The 18,606-nt window shown below is 38.3% G+C and overlaps 1 protein-coding gene across 1 annotated transcript; it reads right to left on the bottom strand.

The window, feature by feature from the left end:
• Positions 1–2,083: 2,083 nt before the first annotated feature.
• LOC102717549 lies at positions 2,084–4,649 on the bottom strand. Its single transcript, XM_040527920.1, has 3 exons — positions 4,581–4,649; positions 4,194–4,448; positions 2,084–2,167 (listed from the first exon to the last, which is right to left on the bottom strand). The coding sequence occupies exons 1-3, from the start codon at positions 4,647–4,649 to the stop codon at positions 2,084–2,086; spliced, it is 408 nt and encodes a 135-aa protein (XP_040383854.1).
• Positions 4,650–18,606: the final 13,957 nt, after the last annotated feature.

The following is an 18,606-nucleotide window of genomic DNA, read 5'->3' as shown; positions in this document are numbered from 1 at the left end:
CCCAACAGTTTTGTCTAGTTCCTTTGAGGCATCCATTACAGTTAATCTGCCCCCTGGCCTTGTCTCTAAATCTGCCATTGTGGCCCTACTGCCACTTAACACTGAAACTCTAGTCTAGATGTCCTTCTCGGATTTTAGGGACGAACGTGAATCGGTCTGCTAGTAATCCATAGTCGGCACTAGTTTAAGACATGTCATGTTTTTAATTGCAATGTGATGGTCGTAACCTTTTCTGACGGCTGGCCGGAGGGTGTGTGTGATGGAATGGTGGTATTTTTTTATCTTGGTGCAAGCGATCCATGGAAGAGTGAGAGGGTGTGTGTTATATTGTAATTGCAGCGTGCGCTTTAACACTACCGGTTTTATATTAGGGTCTGTTTGGGAGCACTCCAACTCCAGAAAATCAACTCCAGGATTAGCAAATCTAGGATGCGCAACTCTAGAACTCGTAAATCCAGGATCCTGAGTACATGTTTGGCAAATTCGTTTATCCAACTCTAGAAAAAGGAGAGCTTGGTGAGATATGACTTTTTTGCCCTTTTAGTACTATAGCGAGTATTTATATTGGAGGGATCACGAAGATTGGGGAGATCCATTCTGCCATCCATGGAGGGCCACTGACAACGGAAGGGACGGCGACGCCCTAGGGTTTGGCGGTCAGGGAGGGGCGGCGATGCTACTGTTCACGGGTGAATTGTACCTGTGAACAGTAATGACGGGGAGGGGGGTCGGGTTTTTTTCTTTAGTGAAGGGGTACGTGTGTAATGGGTAGCATTGATGGGTAATTACCCCTCAACTCCATGTTTTGGTTGATAAGATTGGTTTTAGGAGCACCCCTTGAGGAGCTCCAAGAAAAACGTGGAGTTGGCCTCCAACTCTAGTTTTTTTTTGATTCAGAGTTTCTGTAGTTGGAGCCGTTTGGCAGAAGAAAGTTAGAGCAGAGTTAAAAATGTTGGAGTGAAGCTGCACCAAACAGGCCCTTAGTGTAAACTAATAAATACTTCCTTTGTTTCAGGTTATAAGTTATTTTGACTTTTGTCAGAGTCAAATTGTTTCCAGTTTGACCAAGTTTATAAAAAAATAGTAACATTTATAACTCAAGACACATATCATGAAAATATATTCAATTATAGATTTAATGAAACTAATTTGGTGTAGTATATGTTATAATATTTATCCATAACTTTAGTTAAACTTAGAATAATTTGACATTGACCAAAGGAAAACGACTTCTAACCTGAAACGGAGGGAGTAACAATTATAATTTCTCACACGCATAGAACAGTCACATAGACACACAACACATGTGTAGATAAGAATTGACGCCTATCCTTATGTGGTACGTGCTGAGGCTGCTTTCTGTTATGGTAGATTTTTTCTATGCTTTTATATATATGTTTTTTTCCAAAATAAAATCATATAGAAGTTAATCATCTCATATTTCTAAAGTAGATGTTTAACTTTATAATAGTTAATTTTATTATTTATACTATTAAATATCTATCACAAAAATTACATAATCTTCCATCTTTTAGCTGAAAAGGAACACAACCTTAAGGTGTGCATATATTAGTTGTCAAGATTTCGGGTGTGTTCTTTTACTCTAGACTATTCTTCGGATTTCTCGTCTATGGTTTCTGAATAAACAGTGTAATTTTCAGAAAAAATAGATAGAAATTTATTATCTCATCTTTGTAAAGTAAAATTTTCATTTTATAGTAGTTTATATCATCGTCTATACTGTTAAATAAAAAAGTAGATAATCTTCATCAACCAAACGAACATAGCCTTATGATCGAGTCTATGATTAGAATCCCCCGTGGGAAAGATACTGAGCAAGGATCCTAGAATTGATAATGCCCATCAAGCAACAAGACCAAGTCATACAACAATTAACGATTACTTTCACATAATCTTCAAGTGCAAAACTAGTCTCAGAAACAAGCAATTATGAATTTCTTGCACAAGTACATGTTTGACAAATAAAGCCTTTGCGACAATCAAAACATTACATTAAAAGGAAATCCCAACATCTGGATGCTACAAAGGTAGCATATTCTTAAAGACACCAATTCTTAGGAAATCACATCATCCAATAACACTTACACAAAACCATATGGAAGATTGCCTCTAGTTGGCCCCCTTCCCCTTGGATACTGAGTAGGCCCTGCATATGTTTTAGCCAGGTTTAGTTTAGATGAAAGTACCACTAGAGAAGTATTCACATATTACAAGTTTCATTTTCATAAATAAATGCAGCTTTACTCGAATTACCTGCAGTTGGGTCTGTTGTCTTTCCTTTCACTGACCTACTGGTAGCTGTGTAAATCAATGTAGGACATCAAAGTGGTGTGTGGTTCAAATTGCACATAATGTAAAGTACCGCTAAGTTAGTAAACAAGATAGAAACAAATTAATTTTCCTGTTATGAAGATTTAATTTATTAAGTATTAATGAAAATTGAATCATTTGTAGCCAGTGAAGTTGTGTTTCCCATAAGCCTATTAGATATAATTTAGTTCAAATTTTAGCAAGTGAATTAAAAGTGACATTTTAAGGTGCTCCATCTTACCTTCACAGGGGAAAGAGCACCGACAAATCCTAACCATTGGTTCTTAACACTATTTTATAAATAAAAACTGTATTTGCTTGTCTTAACTAATGAGGGAATAGTAGGAATATAAAGTAAATATAGTGTATTTCCTAAAATTAATTGTGCAGGGCTGCAATTAAGGAAAATAAATCTACCAACTTCAGTTTATTATTAATAGTATGTTTTGTATGTCAATTTTAATTCCTAAATTTATAGTCCGTGGTATTCAAACAAAAACTTTTCAAAAATGAGTTCATCAACATTTCTACTGCAGTTTTAAATTTCAAGTCATTTACAAATTTGAGATGCTGCAGTTTTGAAATTTTAACATTTTAGCATGAAATTTCATGATAGTGCTTAAATATGATTTGGAAAGACGATTGATCAAAATTTCTTTATAAATATTTTGTAAAGTTCATAATTTAAATTTGAAAATAGAGCATTCACTCCATTCCATATTATAAGATCTTCTAACTTTGCCTACATTCATTTGTGTGCTAATGAATCTAATCTAGACACACATACAAAAAACATATACATGGATGAATCTACACAAACCTATAAAATCTTATAATATAGAATGAAGGGAGTATATGATATCTCGTTAATAGTGAACATACATATCCAAAATGATGTTTTAATGACATGCAAAATGTTTCCTTATTTTAAATTACAAGTCATTTATTTTTGTATGATTTACCAAAATTTGAGATGCTGCATTTTTTAAATTTTAACAATTTAGCATCAAATTTCATGATAGTGTTTAAATATGATTTGGAAAGACGATTGATCAAATTTTCTTTGTAAATGCTTTTTGCAGTTCATAATTTCAATTTGAAAATATAATAGAGCACTCCATTCCATATTATAAGGCTTTCTAACTTTGTCTAGATTCATTTGTGTGCTAATGAATCTAGACACATAGAAAAACATATACATGGATAAATCTAGGCAAAACTAGAAAATATTATAATATAGAATGAAGAGAGTATATGATATCTCGTTAATAGTGAACATGCATATCCAAAATGATGTTTTAATGACATGTAAAATGTTTCCTTATTTTGAGATCTTACTACCAATAATACAAGACAACCATGGGATGAAGCAATAATAAATGGTCCAAGATAATTTTGGACTGCACTAAAAGAGTCTGAATTAAAAATATAGTAACACAAATAAGATTCATACATACAGAGGAGGAAATCCTGAATTCACACAAATAAGATCCATACATACAAACGAGTAAATCCTGAATTTGTACATACCTTGCGCATTAGTATCAGATGATTTCTGCAAATGGATACACAAGTACATGTGTAAGTATGCTTTTTTTTCAAAAGAAAGATGAATGCTAGATACATTATCTATTATAGTCACTGGATATTCTATACTGAAGCAATTGCGTCACACATGGAAACATACAAGAATGGAGTATTTTCATTTTTCAAGACATCAATTTACTCTTCCACCAATATCACAATTATTTGGTTACTAATGTCTTACCATTTCACTGTATTCTATTTGACCCTCTCTCCCCATATCTGGAAACTTAAACATAAGATCTTAAGAAACATATGTGAGATATACAATTACTAACCTTACCTTGAATCCCATTGTTATTTTGTCGTGTCCTCTTTCCAATATTCCTTTTCTTGTTCATGGCACTCTTGGATTTTGTTTCAACAATTTCTCCTTCCTCGGGTACATCCTCGACACTCATAGCTAGAGTTTCTACTACATCTGGTGTTTCTTTCTTTCCTAGATCTGACACTGGCATGTTTGAGGATTCTTGCTCGGAAGGTTCAACATGCTCACTCTTAGTTGTCTGCACAACACTATCTTCTTGTTTTCCCTAGGAAAATACAGTTGATTAATCAAATTCAAACAATCGACCCAACAAAGTTTGGATCTGTATGTTAATAGACTCATAATAAGCCATCGCAAAGTTGTAACTAGTATTTCGACATGAACATCGGTGACTTACCTTCATGTTCTCACACGAATCCTTTGTTTCCTCTGATGAGTTCCCCTCGCTGAAGTTGTTTCTACCCATAGTTTCTTTCTAGATCTATTTCTCTGGAACGGATGAAGACTACAAGAAGAACACGGAAATGGTTGAATATTTTTTTCTTTCCTATGAAGCAAGATATATATAGAATAAATGTGAAATGGATTTATGCATATTGGCGTGAATATGTGTACTATCAAAACCATGGGCGGCTCACGGTTTACGTCAAAACCGTGTGCTGATTAAATCCATTAATCCGTGTCCGGTTTTCAGAGCCAATGGTGGGATTATAGCGGTATTACAAAAAGGCTAATGGACCTAGAAATGTTTAGGCCCAAACCCAACATATCTCTTAGCCTATGTCTATATTGTGGATAACGATGCATTTGTGTGGAAGTGTGTCATTCTCTAAATCGGTATGAGCTAGACTTCTGAATTTGAAATACATGCCAAATATGCACAAACCTTGGTGGAATACCACATACCAATTTATATATGGTAACAAATCCAATGTAAATGGATAAATTCCATAGTAAGGGAGGTGTACTTGAGTAGAAGGAGATATGCAATCCTACGTGGACCCGATGAACACTACTACGTATTCATATTAGCCACCGTAGTTCGACAAGACAACGGGCAATCGAGGGTAAAAACAGGGCTCCTAGGAGGGGAAGAAACAACAAGGAATTCGCCAAATTTGTTAACCCGGGAGAAGACACACATTCGCCACCTATCCGATCTAATTAAGTCCATACTAGAAAGCCTGAGAAGACTGCCAACCACCATGCGCAAGCTCAATGTCGATATTTTGGCTGACTAGATTAGGGTTTCATTCCCGTCAATGCTTTACATTGATAATAAATAAAGGGGTGTCAAGGGTGATCAAAAGAGGGATGGTTCATAGGATAGAAGGGAATTTGCGATTTTGGGCCTTCTAATACGAAGTAATGCCCTAGTCCTGCTTGTTAGGGTCTAGCTGTATCTTGATGGACCCCTACCTCCCCTTATATACCAGGGAATAGGAGTCATGTAGGACTTTAGCCTCCATGTGATACATGGTAGTGTCTGACTAGGTTTACCAGTTTAGTCATAGGACAAAAGATTTCTCTTACCTGAGTCAAACTGTACAAGGTATTAACCTTATCTCATTACACCCCCTACCATATAATAATAGGCAAGTGATGCGGATATCACAAATCCATGCCATCTAAGGTAGCCCCCAAGTCCTCCGTAGCCAAGCTCATAGGTTCTCAACTAATGTGTAAGAACTTAGTTTGCTTTGAAGTTGTTTCCCAAGTGCTTTCCATCATTCGAAAGGCTATGGAGGGATTTGCAAATAAAATTATAGGTGCCACAAATAGATGCATCTATTAGGTGCAGCCCCCGATATACGTAGAGTCTTGTAGAAGCTTACCGAATTCTAGGTGCGTCGAATAGGCAGACCTGATAGCTGCAGCCCCCAATTCTATGCTTTGATGATGACAACTCAACATAGAATCTAAGAAGACTTAAAACCCTAGGTGTCCATGATAGCTACAGTACTTGGCCCAAGTGGTTCCCACCCAATTGCTCTTAGCCTGAGTGGTTTTAAATAATATGATCATGTCAAATTGGTGTGGTCAATTAATTAGAAAATAATTTCACCTAAATGCCTACATTGAGTCAATGATTAAATCAATAAATTGACACGAGTGGTTTTCTGACTAACTGCAATAGCACTTCAAGATTCCACTTAGGGTTGGCACATGGCTCAAGGCACATTGTGCTGAGGGTGTTTCCATCCATTACCTATATCCTCGATTGGGATACATCGTTGGTAACCAAATTAGAGAATAAACCGGAATTCTTGTGTTTTTACCATTACAGTAAACCAGAAAATTTGCAACAATTTCATAAACAACGGTATGATGCAGCCCAATAGGAACAAATTATGACTTAGCGAAAATAGGCCACACTAATAGACACATTTTTCGACCGAGTAGGTCTAAGACAACCCATTTATAGCCTTTTCTTTTCTTTCATGTCAACTCTTTGTTTTCTCAATCTTTTTTTCTCTTCTTGTCGAACCACCCTGTAACAACCCGCACTCTAGAATCACGCAGCCTAGCCCAACCAATGGGCAGACCCACTTACCAATACCACTCCACTTACACTTTCGTCCTCTCTTCGTGTAAAACATTATCATTGTCACGAAATAGGGAGAGTTCGACTCTGCTACTGAGGTGTAGGAAGATATTGTTGACGATTTAAATGGAGATGCTACTGATAAGGAGAATGCTCAATGTGAATTTGACCAAGGCGCTTCGCTTGTTGTTACCCAACTTTTATGTATGTAACTTAAAGAAGATCAAACTTGATAGTGATATAATCATTTTGAGGCCAGTGCTATGGTTGAGGACCAGATATGCAAAGTAATCATTGATGGAGGTAGCTACCAGAATTTTGCAATGAAGAAAATGTGCGATAAGCTTGGTCTGAAATTGTCGCATCATCCGCATGCATATCATGTAGAATGGCTAAATACTTCAGAAGATATCAAGATTGGATATAGGGTGAAAGTTGTATTTATTATATTAACACGGTGGAATGTGATGTGATGACCATGACCAGGTGTCATTTTCTTCTAGGAATGCCTTGGCAATATGACCGATACTCAAAACATTGTGGTCAAATGAATGAAATTTCCATCAGGTCAGAAAGCAAGAACTTTGTGCTTAAGTCGATGACCCCTCAACAAAACAGGGTTGAACAAGTGCAAAAATATGCTAAAGTTAGGATAGAAAGTGAAGAAGAAAGAGAGCAAAACAAATTAAGAGACATTCACAAATCAGTGAGTGGGAGCCACAAGCCAAATAGGAAAAATAGGAGAGAACTTAGTTATGATAGTCACAAAATATGAAATTACACATCTAAGGAAAAACCCAGATCAAGTATTAGTTATACTTGTGTACAAAGACACATTGCTTTCATCTAATGACTTAACATCCATCCCTAGTGTTATTGCACGTGTTCTACAACAGTACGAAGTTGTTTTTCTGGATCAAACACCTGTTGGACTTCCTCTATTGCTTGGCATTGAACTTTAGATTGATGCTATCTAGGAATGGCAGTGGTTTTACGTCAGAGGATTCTCCACAGAAAATTCTTCCACTAGGAGCCGGGGATGGTATAATTGTGTCTCCATGGAGGATTAAATAGAGCCAAAAGAGCCCCCTTCCAGTCTAATGGGTACGGATATGGTTAACCATCCCCCATCCCCGGTACCTATGGAGGCTCGAAAATACATGTGTTTACTTGGCCTGGCCCATCTGGCCCGTAAAATCAAAACCAATACTCATCAGAGTATATAAGCAAATCGAAAAACAAAACCGTAGCCTGTTGTAATGTTCATTCTCAATCTCATCTCTCTCTATCTCTCCACTCTATAGCCGCCACCGATGACCATGTGACACCGCCTCCGCCAATACCGTGATGATGGCTTCAAAATGATTATATAACACGTCTAGCACTTCGCTAATACCGTGACGATGGCTTCAAAATGATTATGACATTGCCTCCACCAGTACCGTGATGATAGCTTCGACGGCGATCAAAGGTGAGTATATCTAGCACTCCTACTACTAAGTCCCAAATCAACCGCCCTACCTATATTGTGTACCAATAGTACTATGTCCCTGTCCACTAAATTCCCCTTGCATGGTTGCCTCATCTCATTGACTCACTAACTCACATTTGGTGGTCCACAGTAAGAGATGCCATTGCGGAGTTGGACTAGCCATCGCATGCTATAAGCGCTGCAGCCACACCCGCAGTCGTGTCTGTGGTTGGATCTATGATTGTTATTGCGGGCAGATCTGGTTCCTCCAGCTCCGTTGCCAAGGCTTGCAGTCAGCCACCTAAACCACCTATAAAAAGGACTGCCACAAGGCCAAAAGTTGTCTTGCAATTGCAGGAGCTCCTTCTGCTCCAAGAACTCCAGAAGCATCAACCTTCACCAATTGATTGTGCTTATTCAAATACATGGGATTCAATTTTATGCAAACCCTTTATATTTGCTAGCTCCATTTTCATAATCCTACATTCCTAAAAATTTAGAATGTGTAAATTGGATTCCATTTATTATTTTGCGGCTTGCTTGATTTTTATACATATTGACTAATAAGGTGTTTGGAGTATATGTTGCAGATTTATTAATTTAGGTGTATCAAATTTTAGTACAATTCATAATAGAGATTTTCCATGTCAATAATTCAGATTTTGGTTGAAACATACATTCATCTATATTTACCACAAATTCCACAGTTGGTACTAGTTGTGGGAGTAGCAGTCAACAAGAATCACATTCACTTCCACCACAAGCCTAGTCTGGTAATGATTCTGATCCAATACAAGACGAGGATGATGAGCCAGAAGATGAAGCTAAGAATTTTGGCACAAAAAGGAAGCTTACTTATGTTGTCTAGAAGGATTTCAAGAAGGTTAAAGTTTGTGGTAATGTAAAGGCTCAATGCCTTCACTGCCACAAGCGACATGGAGGGAAGAGCACCAATGGGACTTCACATCTACATGACCACAATCTTTTCATTGACATTCAATTCCATTGAGTGAGGAAAAGTATTTGTGGATACATACACATTTGATCTAGTTGTGGCTAGGAGAGAGCTTGCTGCCCTGATTAATTATATTACATGAGTATCCTTTATCTATTGTTGACCATATTGGATTTAGAAGATTTGTTAGTGCACTTCAACCATTATTCAAGATGGTGACTCAGAACACTATTAGGTAATTTCAGTTCATCTATTATATTGTTGGTTTTGCACTTCTAAAATTTGATTTGTTGATGAGTCTATTGTTTAATTTCTGAATTAGAAAGGACATTATGGATACATATACAGCAGAAAAGAAAAGGGCACTAGCCTACATGGCTAGAGCCAAGTCTAGAGTGGGTATTACCATAGATTTGTGGACCTCTGATAATCAAAAAAGAGGTTTTATGGCTATCATAGGCCATTTCATCGATGAGTCATGAACATTGCGAAGCATTATCATGAGGTACATGATTCACAAATGACTATCTACTTGTTATCATCTTAAATTGCACATTTTAATCTTGCTGCAATATTCCATTTGTAGATTCATATATGTCCCTGCTCCACACACAGCTAAAGTTATTTGTGAACATCTTTATGAATCATTGGTGGAATAGAATCTTGATGAGAAGATATCAACTTTCACTCTTGATAACAGCACCACAAATGATAAGGTCATTTCTAAACTCATCAAAAAGATTGGCAAAACTAAGCTCATGCAAGAGCGGAAACTATTGCATATGCGTTGTGCTGCCCATATACTTAACTTGATTGTGAGGGATGGTTTGGATGTGATTAAAGACTCAATTGCAAAGGTCCAAGAAAGTGTTCCCTTTTGAACAACCACACCTAAAAGAGTATAGAAATTTAAGAAAATTGCAAAGCATGTAAGAGTTAAAATGGATCACAAGTTAGGCCTTGATTGCAAAACTAGGTGGAATTCCAACTATAGGATGCTAAATATTGATTTGCCTTGTCCACGTGTTTTTAACCGTGCAACACGGGTTGAGAAGCTATATGATTGTGCTCCTAGTGAAAAAGAGTGGGCTTTTGCTAGTGAGGTAATTGATAGCCTCAAGTTTAATGACATCACTGTAGTATTTTCTGTAACAAATTATGCAACTTCCAATATTCAACTACTTAAAATCTGTGAGGCTAAAGAGCAAATTAGGAAGTGGGTAGTTTGTGGTGATTCTACGATAGAGTAATTGTCAGTTGAAATGATTGTGGAGTTCGATAAGTACTAGAAAGATATTTAAGGGCCAATGGGCTTAGCAACCATTCTTGATCCTAGGTTTAGGACTAACTGCCTCCTTGGGTTCATTGAGACCATCACTGGCCAGTCAAGTGAAGAGTGTGTAGCAAAAGTTGCTGAGGTGAAAGACACTCTATATGATTTGATGAAGGAGTATGAAGCGGAAGATGATGAGGATAACATAGAATCTTGGGCTCCTCCACTTGTCAATTCTAATTTATTGTCTTCAATCACAACACATGTTACTAGTAGGAGGCTAGCAGTAATACGGTTTAAATTAGAGCTAGACATGTACCTAGATGATGAGTTGGCTTCAATTAATACAAAAACCTTAAAGATTCTTGATTGATGTAAGGTGCCTGGGACATGTTATCCTATATTGAGGAAGGTAGCACAAGACATGTTTGCTATTCCTAATAGCACAATTGCATAAAAATCCACATTTAGCACAAGTGGAAGGGTTCTTAGTGAGCATCGCAGTCGCCTTACTCCAGAACTCTTGGAGGCCTTAATGTGTTCACAAGATTGGCTACAAAACAAGTATAAAGGTGCATAAGTTGTTTTATTTATCGATATTGCTTAACATAGATTTTATAATGTAATATATGCAAAATAATTCTCATTATTGTTATCTTGTAGGTGATAATGAAGAACAAGCTTTTGGAGTTGCCATCAAGAGATCCAAGATGGAATTGAGGTCTTCTTTTGACAACTAAAAATTGGCAATCAAACTCCTAGTTTCCTACGGGCATTATTTGTTATATCCATATCAAGTACTTGAATATCTTTTGCTAATTCTAGAATTTAGGGACTTGCTCTTGTTTGAATTCATGAATGTCCGTACATGGACCGGATCGTCCTCATTTCCTTCCAAGCAATTTCATTTAGTCCTTATTGTCTAGTGTTTATATTTGTGAGTTGTAACCCCAATTATGTGCCATGATGAATTGTAAACCGTGGCATACTGGAATGCTTTTGAATATTTGGCACATAAAACCTACTCCAAACTATGCTTTTGTGTATGCAGTATGCCTAGACAACATGTGTTGTTGCTGCAATGTGTAATTAACGAGGTAATGCGTGATGGATTGATGAATGATCATGTGTTATTGTGTTGCTTAGGCCGCGTTTGAATGGAGGAGATAAGTTAACTTATCTCTGGCACGGAAAACGTAGTAATAGATTAGTACATGATTAATTAATTATTAATTATTAAAAAATATAAAATAGATTAATATGATTTTTTAAAACAACTTTCCTATAGAATTTTTTGTAAAAAATACACCGTTTAGCAGTTCAGGAAGCGTGCGCGCGGAAAACGAGGGGGTAAGTTAACTTGGAGGGAGGAAATGAACGCGGCCTTAATCCGGGAATCACTAGTAGAAAATAGCCCATCTATGACGTTTTGCGCACGATGCTACCAAATTTTGTCACTGTTGTTAGTCTAAGTATGACGAAATACATTGGTTCGTCATGGATAGTTAGATTGGGGCTCGGACCACTAAAAATTTATGACAAAAGGGAAAACAGTGTCATAGAACAAACATTATTTTGTCACAGATGATGCGGCGCAAGATGCATTAGTAAACTGCGACACTACATTTTAATGGTAACGATGCGGATTTTGTCATAGAAAACATTCGACATTGTTGATAAAAGATTATTCGTCACAATTAAGTTTAATCGCCAAGCGGGGACTCAATGCTTCAAGTGGTATCCTACTTGTCCATGGGCCCCATATTATGCCAAGTAGCCAAGTGGGTTCCACATGTAAGTACTCATATTAGGTCCCACATGTAAGTACTCATCTAAATCCATGGGCCCTCGAGCCTACATGTCAGAGTGAATCCGAGGTCGTGGGCTCTTGGGACTGCTTGTTGGAGGGCATGGGCAAGGGTGGTAATTGTGCAGATAATAGTAGAAAAAAATCATGGGCTGTTGGGCCTGCTTGTTGGAGAGCATGGGCCTAGGTGGTAATTGTGTAGATAATTAGTAGAAAAAATTGTATATGGCAAGGGTCGAACCCGCGACGCTGGCTTCAAACAAACTCTGTAACTATCAATTTAAATCTTATTCTTATCGGAAAACATGAAGCAAGATATAGGGAACGAACTCTGTAACCCCATCTTCCGTCGACGCCTCTCTTATCCCCATCTTCCACTGCCTCTCCCATCCCCATCTTCCGCAGCCGCCTCTCTCATCCCCATCTTCCGCCACCTCTGCCATCCCCATCTTCCACGCCACCGCCTACCGCTCCTCCTCCCACACGCCCCCGCTGTTGCGCCTCCGCAGTAGCCGGTTGTTGTGGCGCCACCGCCGACTCCGCGTACTGCTGCGAAAGAGGCAGTAAGTCAATGGAATGCCATTACTGTTTCAATCTGTCTACTCCTTGCCATTACTGTTTCAATCAATCAACCATTATATGTAATTTGGTTCCAACTTTGGTGCTGGCTGTAGACAGACAGAAATTAGTCCTCTAAAAATTCATGTCTTGAAACATGGCCTTTGATTAGGAAATGGACTAGTATTAGGGACTGTGGCATCTATATTTAGGGGCAGAGTCTTTCGGTTATGCCACAAAATTAAATTGAAGATCCCATCAAGGAGCTTACTGTTTGCGTAGCTATTTCATTAGAGAAACCTTCTTACATGTGACAGTTGATACACCATTGAGTTTTAATATGCCATTAAATCATTAAACCAGAACACAATGAAGATACAAGAAAAACAGGGGGTGGCAAGAATTATGCTACTAACATGCACTGCCCATCTCTAAAAAGGACTAGAACCATTCATTGATTTTTTGAACAAACACCAACGAGTATATATTAACCACTATCTATATTGTTTGTGCACTTAGATTTTTGAACATTCATGAAAATTCAAGAAAAGTTGACTATGATGTGGCAATCTAGCTACAGAAATTCAATTTGCCTTATGTTTTTTTAGAGGGATGATCATTATATTGACAATGATCTGGCCTGTTATAGTGATTACTATTTCGTTCCATTATGAATTTTTAGTGCCAATAGTTATAGCCTGAATTTTGTAGTTCATCTAGTTTTTAACTATTATCCTATGCATATGTATGCTACAGGTCACAAAAAAAAAGTTATGATTTATCTTTTGGTGACTACATTTACATTTATAGTTCCATTGAAATTTTTATATGAATTTCCATACATATGCTAAAACAGATGGACAGAAGTTGGATAAATGGAAGAAAATTTACACCTACATACATCAATGGAGTACAACAGTTCATGGAATTTGTTAGATAGAGATACCCTGAAGACATGCATGTACTGTGCCCATGTCGTAAATGTCTTAATCAAAATTCTTGGCCCCAACAAGAAGTGCATGACCACATACTTATTTTTGGAATGTCAGCTATATACATCCGATGGATTTATCATGGATAATCCGTAGACGTTCATCCTGTTGAATATTTCGAACAGATGGATGAACATGTTCATGATGATGTGATACATGTGGATGAGCAGGACAATGACAACGATGAAGGACTGCCTGAGTTGATTGGAGAACTGTGCACAGCTATAGGGGAGGATGGACAGCAGCAAAAGTTTGCTAAAGTACTTGAAGATGCAAAGCAGTCACTTTGCCTAGGATCTAGCCACTCAAGATTCTCTTTTCTGGTGAGGTTGCTCCATATGATCAAGTCCCTGTACCGAATCAACAATACTGCATTTAATGCATTATTGAATTTGTTGTCCTCGGCATTCCCTCAATGCGAGTTACCAAAATCATATGACGGAGCAAAGAAATATTTTCATGAATTGGGCCTTGGATATGATTCTATCCATGTTTGCAAGAACAATTGTGTGTTGTTTAGGAATAATTATGCCAAATTGGAATCCTGCCCAAAATGTGGTGAATCTAGATGGGTAGATGCAAATGGCAGCAAGCAGGTTCCTCATAAGGTTCTGAGGCATTTTCCACTTATACCAAGGTTGAAGAGGATCTTTGCTTCAAACCATACAACTGAAGACACCCAATGGCACAAGACAAAGAAGACACCAATTGACAATGAAATGAGCAATCCATCAGATGAGACAGCATGGAAGGATTTTGATTTGAAGTGTCCAGCTTTTGCAAGGGATGCAAAGAATTTGAGACTTGCTTTAGCTACATATGGTTTTAATCCATTTGGCAACATGAGCACATCATATAACATGTGGCTTGTCCTTGTTACATCTTTGAATCTGCCACCTTGGGAATGTGTCAAGTCAGCAAACTGCTTTATGTCGTTACTGGTCACGGGTCCAACATCTCCAGGAATTTTGATTTACTCTTGGAGCCGCTCATTCAAGAACTTCTTGAATTCTGGGAGGGTGTGAGTACCTATGATGCATTTAGTGGTTCAAAGTTCAACCTTCGTGCTGCCGTGCTTTGGTGCATACATGATTACCCAGCTTTGAACACCTTGTTAGGGAGAACTACAAAAGGTTATTACGCATGATCCATTGTGACAAAAAATCCATTGTCGCGGGCGCTAAGGAACAAAATAGGTTACTTAGGCCACTGTCGTTATCGTCCACGAACAAATCCTTGGCGGTACAGCTTGTCTTTTGACAGGCACCATGAAGATCAGGTTGAACCTGGAAAGTTCACTACAGAGGAGGTCCTAGAGCAGCTAGAGAAGGTGAAAGATGTTACGCCAGGAAAGCATGCCGCAAGTAAGAAAAGAAAACGTGCTGAAAATGGAGAGCCAGTAATTTTTAGCCGTAAAGTTGGGTTATGGAAACTGCCATACTAGAAGGATTTGCTGCTGCCACATAATCTTGATGTCATGCACATAGAGAAAAACATGTCACAACCTTCTTGGCACATTGCTCAAACTCGAGGGGAAGACAAAGCATACAATGAATGCGAGACTAGATTTGTATGATATGGGCAAAAGACATGACTTACACCCTAACCAAGAAGGTAGCTCGATTAAATTTCCAAAAGCTTTCTATGTCTTGAAGCCAAAAAATAGAATTGAATTTCGTAACTTTCTCAAACGCATCAAGTTTCCAAATGGATATGCAGCCAACCTAGCAAGATTCATAAGTGCAGATGGTGCTAAAGTACTGGGGCAGCTCAAAACTCACTCCTGTCATGTCCTTCTGCAAAGAATTATAGTTGTTGGCTTGAAAGGTTTAGTGTGTTGGGAAGTATACGAAGCAGTTACAGAGCTGGGGAATTTTTTCAAGGAATTATGCAGTAAAAATCTAAAGATTGATGTTGTGAAACGACTGAAAAAAGATATCCCTTTGATCTTGTGCAAACTTGAGAAAATATTTCCTCCTGCCTTCTTCGGTGTGATGGTGCATTTGGCTGTCCATCTGCCTGATGAAGCACTACTTAGAGGTCTTGTACAGTATGGGTGGATGTACTCAATAGAACGGCGACTAGGCACCTTGAATAATTTTGTAAGGAACAGGGCTAGGCCGGAAGGATCAATTGCCGAGGTCTTCAAGGTGTGGTTAATGAATCAATTCATCGTGTTTTGTTCGATCAATCTGGAGTTTTGATGAGCACATTGCAAGACTTGATCAAGACAATGGTTGACGAATGCACTATTCAAGGAGCTCGTCTCGGGGGGGGGGGCAACATCGGCCGAAAGAATCTCATCAGTATTGGCACAATGAAGACAATGCAAGGGGAGACGAGTTGGCCGATAAAATTGTTGAGGTCATGAGGGAATGGTTCGGGATCAAGCAAAAAAAGCAAATGGATCTGTATCGACGTCCATATCCTAAATGGTTTGATAGAGTTCCATTGCCACGCCGATATAGGATCCCGGAATTCTCCTTATTTTTAGGGCAAGATGAAGTCTCTACAATAGAACATGTTAGCCGATTCCTAGCACAGTGTGGAGAGGCATCGGCTCATGATACCCTGAAGGTTAGGTTATTCCCGTTATCACTTTCTAGGTCAGCTTTCTCATGGTTTGCATCATTACCTCCAAATTCTATCAGAAGCTAGGCCGATCTGGAGAAGCAGTTTCACAGATACTTCTTTGCTGGCGTGGATGAGATGACACTTATAGATTTAATTCTAGTTAAGCAGCAGGAAGGAGAATCGGCTAAGGAATATATACAAAGGTTTCGTAATGTTCGCAGTTGATGCTATAATTTGAGCTTAGATGATAAACAGATGGCAGAGCTTGCATGCGGAGGGCTACTAGAACCAATTAAAGACAAATTCTTCTGTCACGAGTTTGCAAGTTTGGCCCATCTCATTCAAGCAGTATCAGTTCATGAAAACCGATTGCGGCAGGAGGCAGAAGAAGAAAAATTTTGGAGTTATCGAAGCCGGAGCAGAGAAGATAATTTTGAAGCATGAGTTCTCGTACTTCAAAACTGGGGGCATGTGTTAACGCCAGAATTTGGTAATTTGCCGTTGGAGATTAAACTGTGATTAAAGACTGATTCAAATAGGAAAACATGGCAATCGGATAGAAGACCAGGCGGAATACGACTCGGATTCAGCCGATGGAGTCCGGATCGGATAAGAAATAGAGTTCGATTAGGCCTAGAATGTTACAGCTAGATTCGGGAATTATCAGAGTCCGTGTAATTTAATTTTATCTAGTAGTTAGAGTTAGTTAGGATTTTATCTCTAAGAAATTAGAGTCCGATCGGGACTTGTTTGCTTTCTTTTATCTATTAGAAACCGTGTCGTGTTAGAGATAAAGTTTGTTATTTCTTTTTATCTGTTAGGAGTCAAGTCCGACACGGATTAGCATCCATCCGAGGGTATAAATATGTATGCCCCGGGTCATTGTAAATCATCTACACATCAATTAGATCAACTTCTTTCGGTGCATCGCCACCCTCTTGTCCGAGGTTTTCAACTCCGGCGGAATTTGACACCTGACGCGGGGTTGCATCGTCTCGATCTCCAGCGGAGGGGTAAGTCCATCGTTCCATCGGACCATGGTAATCGTTCGGCTAGGTTAGAACTGTCTCGGTTCGGTCTGATCTTCTAATCTAGTTGCGTGATTGCTAGTTATCGTATCAGTTTCAAGTTAGATCACTTTCGTATTTTCAGTTGATCTGGTCGACCACTTTGGGCGATCTATGTTGGTTTGATATTCGCTATTCGATATATTCAATCTAGTACTGTCTCGGTTAGGTCCGATCTAGTACATTGCGTTTGACAGATGGTTTATATCAGATTGATGTATTTTACTCATTGTTTTATCGGAGTACCAGCCGATAAGTTACTAGTCATCGGCTCATTGGATTGATAGCAATCTAGATCTGTTTAGTATGTATCCTGACATTGCTAGGTTTAATCTTGAACTGTCTCGGTTAGGTCCGATCTTCTATGATTATTCTTAGCAATCTGGGCTAGATATTTTATAGATCTTGGTTGCTTATCCGCCGTCTATAGCCGATGATTTTTGCCGATCTACATGCTTATCATATTTACATCAATAGAGTAGCCGATTGGTTTACTGCATTATTTTTATACCAATCGGCTTGATTTAGTTTGATCGGTAGTTATTTATGTTGCATCGGCTTATGAGAATTACATGCAAATTGGTTTTAGCCGATCGTAACATATGATTCATTGTTTATTCCAAGTAATTCGTCTGTTTATTTATTAGCTTTATTGATCTAATATTTCCTATAATCATATCGTGCTCGACTGCATACTGTCTTGGTTAAGTCCAATCTCTGTACGTCTAGTTCGATCTGGTTATAGAGGCTCGTCCAATCGATTAAGATTAATGAGTAACTTGGCGGATTACGTAGGACTAATATTTATTTCAAGTCTATTTCTACTGGTGTTTCTAGCCGATCCACATTTTTTACAGCCGATCGTTCATCCTATCGGCTAACTGTTGCAGCACCTACATCCGATCGGTTGGATATTTAATCACCTATCGGCTCGATGGCCGATCGGCTTATTTTATTGTTCATCTTATCAGTTGCAGGATCAAATTGGCTGGCACGGTACTGCACTGGAGCTGTCTATGATTGACTTACAGGCCTTCGTGTGTGACACGTCGGATCATATTTTGACGTAAACAAATAGTGAGAAAGCAATCAAGGAATGGAGCCGCTGTGATTGATGGCTGAGGCAAAAAAAAAAAAACAAAAAGCCGCGATGACTTTCGATCTTTTTAAATTTTGTGAAA

Source organism: Oryza brachyantha, chromosome 9 (genome assembly GCF_000231095.2).
Source record: "Oryza brachyantha chromosome 9, ObraRS2, whole genome shotgun sequence".
Classification (NCBI taxonomy): domain Eukaryota; kingdom Viridiplantae; phylum Streptophyta; class Magnoliopsida; order Poales; family Poaceae; genus Oryza; species Oryza brachyantha.
Note: the sequence above shows the minus strand (reverse complement) of the source record. Positions and strands in the feature narration are given on the sequence as shown.

Coding starts and splice junctions, on each gene's coding strand:
- LOC102717549 (XM_040527920.1), bottom strand. CDS start 4,649: ATGGGTAGAAACAACTTCAGCGAGGGGAACTCATCAGAGGAAACAAAG. Junction 4,449..4,580: donor ATTCGTGTGAGAACATGAAG/GTAAGTCACCGA, acceptor GTATTTTCCTAG/GGAAAACAAGAAGATAGTGT. Junction 2,168..4,193: donor ACAATGGGATTCAAGGTAAG/GTTAGTAATTGT, acceptor AAACATATGCAG/GGCCTACTCAGTATCCAAGG.